This window comes from Sander lucioperca, chromosome 6 (assembly GCF_008315115.2).
Source record: "Sander lucioperca isolate FBNREF2018 chromosome 6, SLUC_FBN_1.2, whole genome shotgun sequence".
NCBI lineage: Eukaryota > Metazoa > Chordata > Actinopteri > Perciformes > Percidae > Sander > Sander lucioperca.
Window position 1 is genome coordinate 24,560,275 of NC_050178.1, and position 13,943 is coordinate 24,574,217.

Genomic DNA, 13,943 nt, shown 5'->3' on the forward strand with positions numbered 1-13,943 from the left:
TCAGTTTTGACCCGGTAGGACAACAAGTTCAAGGTTGATGGGAAGACAACACAAGGGTTAAAGGGAAAAGTGGAGCTGAGAGCTGAAGACATCTCATTCCTGATCAACTACAAGGCTGCAGTAGAAAGAGTCCAGCGCCCCCTGCTGGATGATCCACAGCTGCTCTCAGGAGCTCCGATAGACGATGCCAAACACCTGGGCAACCTGAGCTTCAACATTTGGAACAAGATGAAGGACATGGTCTCCTACACTCCTGTGATTCTGGACCAAAACACTGCTCAACCAAAAGTCTTCCTGTCTGAAGATCTGACCAGTGTAAGTCGAGGAGTAAAGAGACAGCAGCTTCCTGATAATCCAGAGAGGTTTGACGTATACCACTCTGTTCTGGGCTCTGAGGGCTTTAACTTTGGGACTCACAGCTGGGATGTCGAGGTTGGAGACAGTGCAGTCTGGTTTCTGGGTGTTCACGGTCGCCAGTAGATCCATCTGTTACTCTCATAGTGCAGGAGAAACTCCAGAGGATCAGAGTGACTCTGGACTGGAACGCACAAAAGCTGTTGTTCTCTGATGCTGATACCAACACACACTTACCACCCTTTCACTGAGAGGATGTTTCCAGTCATTTTCACTGGGGATAACGTCCCAGTCCCATCAATATTGTTCATGTTTTAATTATTTTGACTTGTGTGTGTGTTGAGCCGTGTAGACCAGCAAACACTTTGTAGAAGCTGATTTGATAAAGTTATTCAAAAAATGCATGTTTAAGCAGCCAATCAATGTTGAGATCAAGACATGTTAAACTCTAGTCGAGATTTAAGTTACGTTAAAATCTATGTTCAAATTCTTTTTGTATTTGATGTAATACAGAATATGACGATGTCTGTAAAAATGTTTCATTCAGTTTCCATCAGTTCAAATCTGCTAATATTGGTGATTTAAATAACATTAATGCTGAATGTACACTCATTCCTGTTTCTCAACAAAATAAAATATTGCCTTTTCTTGTTCGTCATATTTAGTTTTTCAGTTTAATGCTTAAAGTCTGACTGCTTTAATGCTTAAAGTCTGACTGCTTCTGTGAAAAATACAGCAATGATAAAATACAATAATGCTAAAAGGTGGCAACAGCCTCCAGTTTATTGTCCAACAGTACCATGCCATCGTAATGACTGCTAATGACTACATTTTTGATGTGTCGCTCACATCGGTTTGACTGGACCAATGGAGCTGGTAATATTTTACATAATGGTAAATATTAAACCCGATTTAATCCTTAATTTCTCAAAAGGGTGGAACAGAATGGCTGAATGTCTGCTAATGCTTTAGTTGACGGCCTGCAGTGTAATTCCTCCTTATTCACAGTGTAATTACTGCTACTGCTGAAGGTAAACACTACATACTCTGTGGTGGAAAGTAGCCAAGTACATTTTCTCAAGTACTGTACTAAAAGTCTGACTCCATCTGAGTTCTGGGTTTAAAAATGGAAACGCCCACTTAGCCTTTAGCCTTCACCAAAAAGCTGTGACGTAGGTTATCACAACAAGCTAATCCATATGTGAATGCTAGCACTAGCTGAGTTAACGTTAGCTGTGCTACGTTTGGATGTAACGCGGCACAGAAGCTTGTCAGTTAACGTTAACTGTGCTACGTTTGGACGTAATGCGGCACAGAAGCTTATTAGTTAACATTAGTTGTTCTATGTAAGTAACACGGCACAGAAGCTTGTTAATTAACGTTAGATGTGCTATGTTAGTAAGTAACGCAGCACAGAAGATTGTTAGTTAACGTTAGATGTGCTATGTTTGTAAGTAACGCGGCACAGAAGCTTGTTAGTTAACGTTAGCTGTGCTATGTTTGGACGTAATGCGGCACAGAAGCTTGTTAGTTAACGTTAGCTGTGCTAAGTTTCGACGTAACGCAGCACAGTAGCTTGTTTTTTAGTTAACATTAGTTTGCTTCCCAAAGTCTAATTACAGTACATTGCGTACTAATACATAGATGTAGGTACGAGGAAAAAAGATGGGCAGTTAGCAAAATAATATATCGATCTGGGAACGTACTGTATATTGGGATTGGGAATCAAAAACGTATACTATGGTATTTTTAACAACCATGTTCCTATAATAATATGTTGGGGTGCAGTATGGGGAATGATGGGCGTCGTTTTAGAGAATTCATATTCACCTCCTTATGATCCGATAAATAAACGTCACCAAAACCAAAAATTGCACACATTGTAGTCTGGAACAACGTACATTGGAAGTGGTTGTTGCAATCTAGATGAGTTTGGCGCGCCTTGAACTGTCCACATGGCATTTATAGGTGGACCAATCATGAACCATCTTTGACTTCCCTAGTGAGCATGTAGTCAACGGACTCTGGCTTGTTTATGGCTAACTAAAAATTGCATTAAAAAGAGATGGATAATTGTGCGGAGATTCCAGGGAGGAATCATTCTATAAACCACTTGATGAGGAACTACCATTGCAAATTGTGGATATGAAGGTGCGCAAGGCCAGTGTGGCCTCCACCAAAGTAAGAGCAGACATAAATGAAGCAACACAGGGACATGTTGCAACATGCATGGTTGAAGTTAGTAGGCAGTAGCGCAGGGGAAGGGAGGGTGCTGGCTTCCCAATGTCACACCTTAAGTACGAACTTCCTCTCTCGCTGAATTTAATCGTCTTAATCGGAACCTGTCATCCTAATGTCTCATTAATACAAAGATATGTTTAATTTTCTTTCACTTACTGATTTTGTTTAATTTTTGTTGATTTCTTTGACAATCTGCCTTTTCACATCACATTCATGTTTCATGTTTCAAGTGCTGCATTCAAAGGCAATAACAGATTAAGGCTATGTTCACACTTGGCATCTTTTTTGATAAGAAAAAGTTGACTAGAGCGCTTTTGTAGTAAAAGAAAAAGCTGGCAACGTTAGATAAAACAAAGTGGTGGACCGAGCTAGAGAAACAACAGAGAGAGAGAGAGAGCAGTGCTAACGTTAGATTAAACAAAGTGGTGGAGCGAGCTAGAGAAAAAACAGAGAGAGAGAGCGGCGCTAATGTTAGATAAAACAAAGTGAGTTCCGTGTACAGGGAGCACCCGGTCATATATAACTCGCTGTGCTCCAAGTCCATTTTTTCTTGTTATGGAAATGACAGGTTTGGGTAGTCCGCTTGTCATTGGTTGGCTGTCAAAAAGCGCTTGACGTAGGGCCTTTTTTCAGAAAAGTTGAACTTTTTTCAACTTCAAAAAGACGCTCTGAGCTGCAGAAAAGAAGTCGGTGGTGGCTTTTTAAACACGGTTTACTCCGTAGAGGATTATAATGTAAAAGACGCTGGCAGCTTAAAAAAAAACGCCAAGTGTGAACATAGCCTAAGAGTTTTTTTTTTATATGAAAAATAATTTCGCCCATGACGACCAGCAAACACTTAGTAGAAGCTGATTTGATCCCAAAATATCATTAACTGCATGTTTGAGCAGCCAATCATTGTTCAGATCCAACGAACTCTATTTTAAATTCTAGTCCAGATTATGGTTACATTTAATGTTTAAAATATGACAAACGTGTTTCACATTTTCCAAAATATATAAACTAATATATTCGTTGTAATAAAGAAAAGAGGATTCTGTAAAAGTTTTTCATCAGTTGAATATTGCTGTTATGTATTGATGTGCTTCATGATCTCGTGCACCAACTGGTACTAAACTGGTCCTGGTACAACAGGTTAATCATGAATCTTGACTGAATATTGTTTTTGTTTTAATCAGTTTTGTGTCATTACTTTTCAAGATTTAAAATTAAAATGCACAATTAGTTTTCATTATTATATTTTCTCTCCTTTCAAGTTTTTATTAAACACTTTTTAACATTCAAAACCTGTCATTATACATTCCCTCCAGAAAAACGCGATTATCCGATCGCATAATTCAATGCATAATCAGCCAAAGTCCGTATATATTTTTGCGGGGGCTACATTTATTCAAATACGCCGCACTTTTGCCGCATAAATTGCCGATTTCCGCGCAAAATATGCGGGGCTTGCATGATTTCATAATCCCCGCATTTTCGTTGTAAAAAAGTCACATTTATCTTAGCAGAAAGTTGAAAAGTGTTGCATTTACTTCACACAAGAGCAGCCATTTTCCCCTGTTGCCATGGGAACGTTATGAAGTGACGTAATTACGCGACGTGAACATCATCGAAAAGCTGCAAACCCCGCGATGAAGCCATGATGAAACCGCAGTTTTTGCAAGTTCCCGCAATTTCATCGCATAAAATTACAAAAATATCCCGCATATTCCATCGCATTTTTTAAGAAAACGTGCCGCATAATCAAGGATTTTTGCCCACAACAATCACAAAACAACTCGCATTGTTCTGGAAGGACTGATTATACCACACTGAACATGAGGCCTAACAATCATGTTGACTGCATCACTGCAAAGCTTTATTTACAAAACCTTTTGTTGACACCATTCAGTGTCACACCTTAAAGTACAAACTACCTCTCTCCAACAATATTCCATGTTCAACTTTTTTCCCTTGATGTCTCATGGTCCTCCATATCCAGACTATTCCTGGGATTTTACTAAATTAAACTAACTGCCTCACAACATTCAAACTGTTGAACATGAATACAACTGTTGCATAAGCACGCTGCACACTATCAGTCTTCATATCCAGTAATAAATCAGACCTTTGGAATGAGACACATCTCTGTGTTACACGTGAAACAACAGCATTTCACAGACAAGTTGTGACAGAGCTCCACCCCTCACCTAACACAAATTTGCATTTCCTAGGATGGCTAAGGCATGTCCCGCCCCACTCTGCCTTACTCTGCCTTTGACTGGCTTACCCTTACCCTAACCTTAACCAATCACACTCTTCATGTTAAAACCTAACCAATCCAACCAATTAAGGCAATGAATAATAGACAATCAGAGGAGGAGTAGGGCGGGTCATGCCTTCACTATCCTAGGAAACCCGAGACTAACCAGGAAACAGTTTGTTTTTGGTCCTCACTACAGAGAGACGCACAGACTGAAAAGGATCAGATTCAGCTTCAGATCAAACTAACAACTTCCTCTGAGTGAGTTCAGCTACAGGAGAGAAAAGTGGAAAACTACAACCCTGCTGCTTCAACCTGCTGACACTCCACACACTGAAGGTGAGTTTGACTATATACAAGACTCAAAGTGAAAGTAAATTTCAGTGAAGTTAGTAGAGGAGGGAGGGGAGCCGTGACTGACTGTACTTTCTGTCTGCTGTGTTTTCATCTTCACTCAGAGACTAAATGGCTTCCAGATCAGAGGAGGATCTCTGCTGTCCGGTCTGTCATGATGTCTTTAGAAATCCTGTTCTTCTGTCATGTAGCCACAGCTTCTGTAAAGACTGTCTGCAGAGCTGGTGGACAGAGAAACCAACACAGGTGTGTCCAGTTTGTAAGAAAAGATCTTTGTATGAACCACCTTGTAACCTGGTGTTGAAGAACCTGTGTGAGGCCTTCTTACTGGAGAGAGATCAGAGAGCTTCAGAGGCTCTCTGCAGTCTGCACTCTGAGAAACTCAAACTCTTCTGTCTGGACCATCAGCAGCCAGTGTGTGTCGTCTGTCTGCATTCAGAAACACACTCCAACCACAGAATCAGACCCATCAATGAAGCTGCACGACAACCCAGGAAGGAGCTTCAGGAAACTCTGGAGCCCTTAAAGGAGAAGATAAAGGGTTTAGAACAAGTTAAAGTGAAGTTTGATCAGACAGCAAAACACATAAAGCTCCAGGCGCGACGCACAGAGACGCAGATTAAGGATCAGTTTAAGAAGCTTCACCAGTTTCTAGAAGAGGAAGAGGTGGTCAGGTTGGCTGCACTGAGGGAGGAAGAGGAGCAGAAGAGTCAGAGGATGAAGGAGAAGATGGAGGCTCTGAGCAGAGAGATAGCAGCTCTTTCAGACACAGTCAGAGCCACAGAGGAGGAGCTGAGAGCTGAAGACGTCTCATTCCTGATCAACTACAAGGCTGCAGTGGAAAGAGTCCAGCAGCACCCCCTGCTGGATGATCCACCGCTGCTCTCAGGAGCTCTGATAGACCAGGCCAAACACCTGGGCAACCTGAGCTTCAACATCTGGAACAAGATGAAGGACATTATCTCCTACACTCCTGTGATTCTGGACCCAAACACTGCTCATCCATATCTCATCCTGTCTCAAGATCTGACCAGTGTGAGACGAGTAAGGAGACAGCAGCTTCCTGATAATCCAGAGAGGTTTGATAGATACCGCTCTGTCCTGGGCTCTGAGGGCTTTAACTCAGGGACTCACAGCTGGGATGTCGAGGTTGGAGACAGTACATTCTGGTCACTGGGTGTGTTAGCAGAGTCTGTCCAGAGGAAGGGAGACATAGAGTCTGGATTATGGAGAATATTGTTCTGTGAAGATGAATATGTAGCATGGTCCCCACCAGATCCAGACACTGTTCTCGTAGTGCAGAAGAAGGTCCAGAGAATCAGAGTGACTCTGGACTGGAACAGAGGAGAGCTGTTGTTCTCGGATCTTGATACTAACACACACATACACACCTTCAAACACACTTTCACTGAGAGGATGTTTCCATATATTGGCACTGATTATAAAGTGAAGATATCACCATTAAGGGTATGTGTGACAGTGGAACAAAGCAGTTACATGGTTTTCCCTAGGTTTTTAAGAGCCCCTTTATGCAACTGACGTCATACACTTCTTTAAATACGAGTGACGTCATCACAATTTCTTTGTATAAAGCTTAGTGGCTGTTGGTTGCAGCGAAAGAGAGGTCTTAATATACCCATTAAATCACTAAAGGAAAACTTTATTAACGTTACTGCTAACATAATACTCACCGACAAACACCCTCTCTTTTTTCCTCTCTCTCTCAACTACACACTCACTAATGTGTGGGCTGCAGCTGCAGCTGTGTGCACAACATACATGGTGTGTATGGGTGTGTGGCTGTGACACCCATCCCACACATTGGCTGATCATCCAGATGCTCTCTACATTGTTTCTAAATGCATAATACACCTAGGTTGTGCGCCCAAGCCATATTATGGCAGGGAAAACCGTGAGATAGCTGTAAAGAGGATGATTATATTAATGTTTATTTCTTAAAGAGAAAAGTTTCTGAATGTAACGTCTTAATCTGAACCTGTCATCCTAATGTCTCATTAATACAAAGATATGTTTAATTTTCTTTCACTTACTGATTTTGTTTAATTTTTGTTGTTTTCTTTGACAGTCTGCATATTCACATCACATTCATTTATCTGACATGTTTACAATACTGTACAACCCAAAAATTGCAAGAATCCTGCATAAATATTATCTTCATCAAATATGCTGAACTGCTTCAAGTGCTGCATTCAAAGGCAATAAAAGATGAAAAAAAGTTATTTTATTTAGTTTGTGATCTTTTGGTTCATTTAGCATTTTGTCTTTTTTTATTTTAAATAGTTTTTGATGATTTATTATTTGGCTTTTGTTTGTGGAGCCATGAAGACCAGCAAACACTTTGTTGAAGCTGATCTTAATAAAGAAAAAAGATAATTTATTTCAAAAACGGCATGTTTATCGGAATTGTTGGGTCTTTGTATATTATAGTGTGTGGTCTAGACCTACTCTATCTGTAAAGTGTCTTGAGATAACTCTTGTTATGATTTGATACTATAAATAAAATTGAATTTAATTAAATTGAATGTTTAAGCAGTCAATCATTGTTCAGATCCAACAAACTCTATTTTAAGCTCTAGTCCAGATTATAAAGTTTCAATACAACTAAAACAAATAACAGGGAGAACGGCACGCAAACAACACACAAGGAATGAATTAACTAAACCAAACAGGAAATAGCAACACTGAAAACCATAACCATGACATGTGAACACTGCATGCAACAGTACTACTACAAACAAAAATTAAAAAGAAAGAAAGTACATGATTCAGGGGAACTGTTTGTGCTGGTAGAACAAACAACATTGGGCCGACTCATCACACTATCTCTCTACTGTGACACTTACCTTTGGTGAATGGTGATGCATTCACTCATTTAAAACAACAACGCCTAGCCAGTGGTGTAGTCTAATGTATTGTAATGGGTATACTGTACTGTATATACATATATTGACCAGAATCTGCCTTTGGAGGAGGGGGGCATATCATAGTGGGGGGATCTGGGTGTCCTCCCCTAGGGTTATTTTGAGCGTCAAAGACTTCATTTGCTGCATTCGGATACACTTTTATGCACCACTTCATGGTGGAAATACCTTTATTTAGCCTATGCCAAGAAGAAAAACACAGATGACAATTCAAAATTTATCAAAAATATAATGGAAAGTTTTTTGTTGCATGTCATTGGGCATTTTTAAGTGGGTATATGGAAATGCTGGAGCTTTCTTAGTGGGTATACTGCGTATACCTGCATATCACGTAGACTAGCCTAGCGTAAAGTCTAAAAAAGAAAAAGTGTAAAAGTTGACGTGACGATCCATTTTGCATAAAATAGAAGGAATAAAAGTTTATCAGAAAAACTCCAAATAACACATTACATTACCATGAATGTGAAATGTTGTTGGAAGGCATCAGTATGTGCAGAGCCAGTCTGTCCAGTCCCATTTCTGAGCAGGTGGTTGAACATATTGCATATAGATCCCTAAAGGGGTATTTCAGCAAAATACCACAAGGGAGATTTATTATGCACATCTGGTAGATTTATACTGCACATAATCTCACAGATGCCCTAAAACTGTTTATGGACTTGCAGAAATTCCTTTAATATTAGGGCTATTGGAATCTATGCATGAAGTAAAAATACCATTTTTATTTCTTAAAAAAAAACAAAAAAACATTATTGTAGCAGTAAAAACAGCTGAGCAATTAAACATTACCAGCTGCGAGTGTGACTTAGTTTAGGTTTCCTGCTGTCCCACGCAGTGAGGACAGAGATTAAAATAGCACAAAGACTGCAAGATTAACAGAGGCATAAAAGGTAAAAAAAAACATTTTTCATAAGCTTTGTGAGGGCCGTGCAAACAAAAAAAGTCTTTAAAAAGAATATAGCATTTGGCAGAAAACTGCATACATTAAATGCATGACTGAGATAAGAGTTTGGTTGTTGAAAGGCTCTGTTATGTGATATGGGTTTATGTTCCACATTTTAGTAATCGTTAAAGTTTTAAAAGCAGGTATAGAGACAAATAATCAGCACTACAGTATGCAACTACAGGCACAAACGCTAACAAAATGCCTGTAGCTAGCTAAAACATGAGATTTAAGCATGTCAAAGGATTATTTTAGCAACCTTTGTCTACCAGAGAGGACAAGTTAGCTGTTCTTAAGCTAACGTTAGCCATGTATTAGCAAGCTAAGGCACTTGCAAACACAATACTAGCGTTCTAAATGTATCCACATTGGTAACAAAATGCTTTAGCTTAACTTACAGAAATATAGTTGGCCTTAAACTGACCGTTGGATGTTTGACTAACAAAATACTTGCTGCAAAATGTAAAGTCAGACATAACGTTAGCTTAGTGTCTTCCCATTCTTCCTGCTGATTCCTCATGTCCGTTTCCACTTTTGTCTTCATAAAAGCTCAATTTTTAAGTTTGGCCGCTTTTAAAATTTTTGTTAAAGGTTCTTTACATTACATAGTGCAACAAGCTCTGCATAATGAGGCAGGTTGGGGTGGTGGGTGGATTAAAAAACACAGGACTTTTCACTCAGGAGTTTCTTTCAACTTTACGGAACAAACAGAGCTACTTCACGTTCTGCCACACGTGCGTAACATTACGTAACGTAGGTAAGTTCTGTTACTAAACGTTACCAGACTGTGACCATTTCACAATCAATAGCGGTTTTTGGCACGGGTGAAGCGGGCAGCCACCCGGGGCGGCATTTTTTCATGACACTTGGGGGGCGGCACTAGCACTTAAGCTTAAGCTGTGAGAACTAAAAGTAGGCTAGATAGTAGAAGTTCACGAAAGCAATCGAACTTGGTAAAAAAAAAGACAATGCTGCTCTGCCAAATGTCTTCAAAGGAATGAAACATTGATAATAAAGAACAGTGATTTAATAGTGATAAAGGGATGGTGTGCTCCCAGGCCGGTGGGCAGTTGTATCCGCGCTACCGGACACCCTGCGATGCCATCCAGCTCTGTGGCTTGGCGTGCTATTTAGGATTCACAAGGAGGAGCGGCCTGGAGTGTGTGTGTGTGTGTGTGTGTGTGTGTGTGTGTGTGTGTGTATGTGTGTGTATGTGTGTGTGTGTGTGTGTGTGTGTGTGTGAGCGCCTGTCCTACTAAAGCAGAGAATTATCCCCATGCATAATTCGTTATAGGCTAAGTCTTAAATATATTTGGAATATCCATTTAAATATTCACATTTTACATGAAAAAAGTTACTCTCAGATGTGTCCAGTATGGGACGTCGCATAGCATTATACTGTATGTGCTGGGGTACATTTTCACATCATTTATATACAAGTGGAAACCTGAGTATTATCCCCATATTGATATAAATATACCCAAAACATGCTTTTAGGGATATTGTATTCAAATATAGTGATTGTGATGTCATAATGCAGCAACAAATTACCACAAATAATCTGTATTGTCTGTCTTTAAAAAACTATTAATTGATTAAACGGTTAAGGCTGGTGATAGTCTGTATTTTTTAATCAATAAATCCCATTAAAGACCCAAACCACAGCCTGATAAATCTTCTTCCTCCAAAAACACATCAATGAACAACATGTTGTTAGGAAGTGATTAGCTAGTAGTACACAGGTTATACTGTACATACTACAGGTAGCTACAGTGCATGTAAATACGTAAGTCAAGGTGCATTAATTTATTACAAAGGCCCCCCCCCCCCTTTTGAGGGGGGGCCTCGCCCAGAGTGTAATTCAATGTAGAACTGCCACTGTTCATAATGTTAACGTGTTAACGTTTTAACTGCGTCCGTTACGTTTAGATATGAATATGGAAGATGCTTCTATGGGTTTTACAGGGTATGATTTCTAAGTGGATTCATGGACGTTTATTAAGTTATGCCACACGTGTGTAACATGACATAATAATTTATATATTATATATTTAATATTTGTTGTAGACTTTATCCATTGGTTCAAAAGTTCTGTGGTAGTAAGAGCCCTTATTGGAAGTATAACTGCATAAAGATTCAAGACTGAATTCAGAGAAAGGAGATAGTTATATCCAGTTCTTTAAATTGGCACTGCCAACCCGCCAAATGCTGGTAAAAAATCATTTTGGCAGATAACATTGTAAAGTTACTAACCAATTTGGCTGTTTGAATCGGCCGGCTGCAGAAAAGATGCGACAAGTCGGTGTTTGTTCCGTTTTCTATATTTTCTGGCAAAACTATTCAGCAGTTTTGTGGGGAGCATGCCTATGTTCTCACAGCCCTATGTTCCCACATTTCTAAGATTTTTTTCAAAATTAGGCCCTGACAGAAAGAAAATGACAGAAAACACAATGGGAAACAAAACAGAAAACAAAAACAGAAAACTCACAGCCAGCCTGACCAAACCATCACACTATGTTCCCACAGTTCCTTTTTCATAAATTTGTATCAGATTTTATCCCCCTAATCCTAACCCCTAGCCCTAACCCTAAAAAATGTTGTCGGGGAATAGGGGTTAAATTGAAGGAAAATGTAGGAACACAAGACCTCATTTTGAAAATGTCCTAGAAATGTGTGAACATAGGGCCTAATTTTCTGTGAAAAAGAAATCTTAGAAATATGGGAACATAGGACTGTGGTGTTGTGTGTGTTTTGCTTGGAAACGTAATCTTCATCTGGCTACACGTGTTGTAGAACTAATCCTACATTTCCCATGAACACTACGTGGTGACGTGTCGTACGACCGTCGGCTAAGTGCCTGGCGCGTGTGGTATCGATTACGAGCTACGCTGAAACAGAGAAGACGGAACAGCGCGAAACAAACCAGAGGAGCTGAAATTTATGAAGGTAAATATGGTGCAAAAAGGGAGAGCTTGTAGAATACAATGTGAGAACTTGCAGAACAAAAAATCTGAACTTGTATGTTAAAATTTGCACTTGTAAAAAATATTCACACACATGTGATCTGAATTTGAAGTCATACAAAGAAAAAAAACATGAGAGCTTGTAAAAAAAATCTGAACTTGTAAGTTGAAATTCGCACTTGTAGAAAATGTTCACACACCTGTATTCTGAATGTGAAGTTACAGAAAAAATATTCACAAATGTGTAGATTGATATTTACATGAACATAATGACAGCTGCAAACGTATAATGCAACATTTACTCGTATACTTTTTTTTTTACTCTGGTTCATTTTCCATCACAACCACAACTCAGTGATTACAACCTCTCGAATCTGTCACTGCAACTTCACATATGTGCTCTCTCGCATCACAAAGTGGCGAATCTGCGCACCTCGACTTTCACAACACTCTTGACGATACATTTGGTGCAAAACTAATTTGTACCTGTGGACTACAAGTGCAAATTTTAACATACAAGTTCAGATTTTTTGTTCTGCAAGTTCTCACATTGTATTCTACAAGCTCTCCCTTTTTGCACCATATTTACCTTCATAGAAATTAAGCAGTAAAATTAGCTGGGGAAAAAGAAAACATGTGGCTAGTGGAAAATGTGATTGACTGGTAACTTAAAATCTACTAGCCATGTTGGCTGGTAATTAACACAAGTTAATTTGGTGTCAGCCCTATGTTCCCACAGCCCTATGTTCCCACATTTCTAAGAATTTTTTATTCACTGAAAATTAGGCCCTATGTTTCCACAGCCCTATGTTCCCACATTTCTAAGATTTTTCTTAAAATTAGGCCCTATATGTTCCCACATTTCTAGAGCATTTTCAAAATGAGGTCTTGTGTTCCTACATTTCCCTTCAATTTAAGCCCTATCCTCCCACAAGATCTTTTAGGGTTAGGGTTAAGGGGATAAAATCTGATAAAAATTTATGAAAAAGGAAATGTGGGAACATAGGGCCTAATTTTGGAAAAAAATCTTAGAAATGTGGGATCATAGGGCTGTGGGAACATAGGACTGTGGGAACATAGAGCCATGGGAACATATACATAGCCACACTCCCGTTAATTTAAGGCCTTGGTTATATCACTCCATAAACAAAAAAATGAAGTTAGACAATCAAGTTTTCACTTTTATTGACATTTCATTGATAACAGAACATGGTGTTGTTGGTATATAATTGGCGTGGGACAGTAAAACCAAACCAAACATAGCAAAATCCCAAATGTGCTCCAGTTATGTTAGCATTTTAAATAAACTTTGTCTCAATAGAAATAAATCTGGAATAATCTTCTCAAGTCATAAACGTAAACATGCTTATGCAACATAAGCATTATCATAAAAATGGTTGAACATTATGTGCAAAGTATGATCATCTTAAATAAGAGAAATAAAAATACAAAACTTTTCAAAAACCTTTTGTTTGTCTTCATATTTACATCAGCTGATATTCGCTGTCAGAGAACTAGGTTACAACTCTATAAAAAAAAAATCCTCAAACAAAATGATGCATCAGTAAAGAAGTGAGTCAAGGTCCAATTTTTTTCCATTTTGATTTTATAATCAACCCATTTAGTCAAAAAACCCAAAAACCGAACACAAATCTGAAGGTATTTACAGACAACGTTGCTTTTTCTTAATAAGAAAAAACTAACTGAATCTCTTTTAAAGCTATATCTGATAAAATCTCCCTAGAAGTAATAGTTTTGATACATCTTGTACCTTCAAAAAGTCTCCTCAGACTACCTTTGATATGTTTTTTATTCACCTACGTTAAAGAAAAGAGACCGTTAGAAACTAAAGGCAACAACAGGCAAGTTAAAGGAAGACTTAGCAAAGTGAAGCCACAATCCAA

General features: G+C 38.9%; 1 protein-coding gene across 1 annotated transcript; it reads left to right on the forward strand.

The window, feature by feature from the left end:
- The first annotated feature begins 4,413 nt into the window (after nt 1-4,413).
- On the forward strand, nt 4,414-7,429 carry LOC116052778 (E3 ubiquitin-protein ligase TRIM39-like). Its single transcript, XM_036001831.1, has 3 exons — nt 4,414-5,176; nt 5,286-6,745; nt 7,171-7,429. The coding sequence occupies exon 2, from the start codon at nt 5,303-5,305 to the stop codon at nt 6,728-6,730; it is 1,428 nt and encodes a 475-aa protein (XP_035857724.1). The 5' UTR covers nt 4,414-5,176; nt 5,286-5,302; the 3' UTR covers nt 6,731-6,745; nt 7,171-7,429.
- The last annotated feature ends 6,514 nt before the right edge of the window (nt 7,430-13,943 follow it).

What these genes read in the sequence shown, in the direction of transcription:
- LOC116052778 (XM_036001831.1), top strand. Translation starts at nt 5,303, where the DNA reads ATGGCTTCCAGATCAGAGGAGGATCTCTGCTGTCCGGTCTGTCATGAT.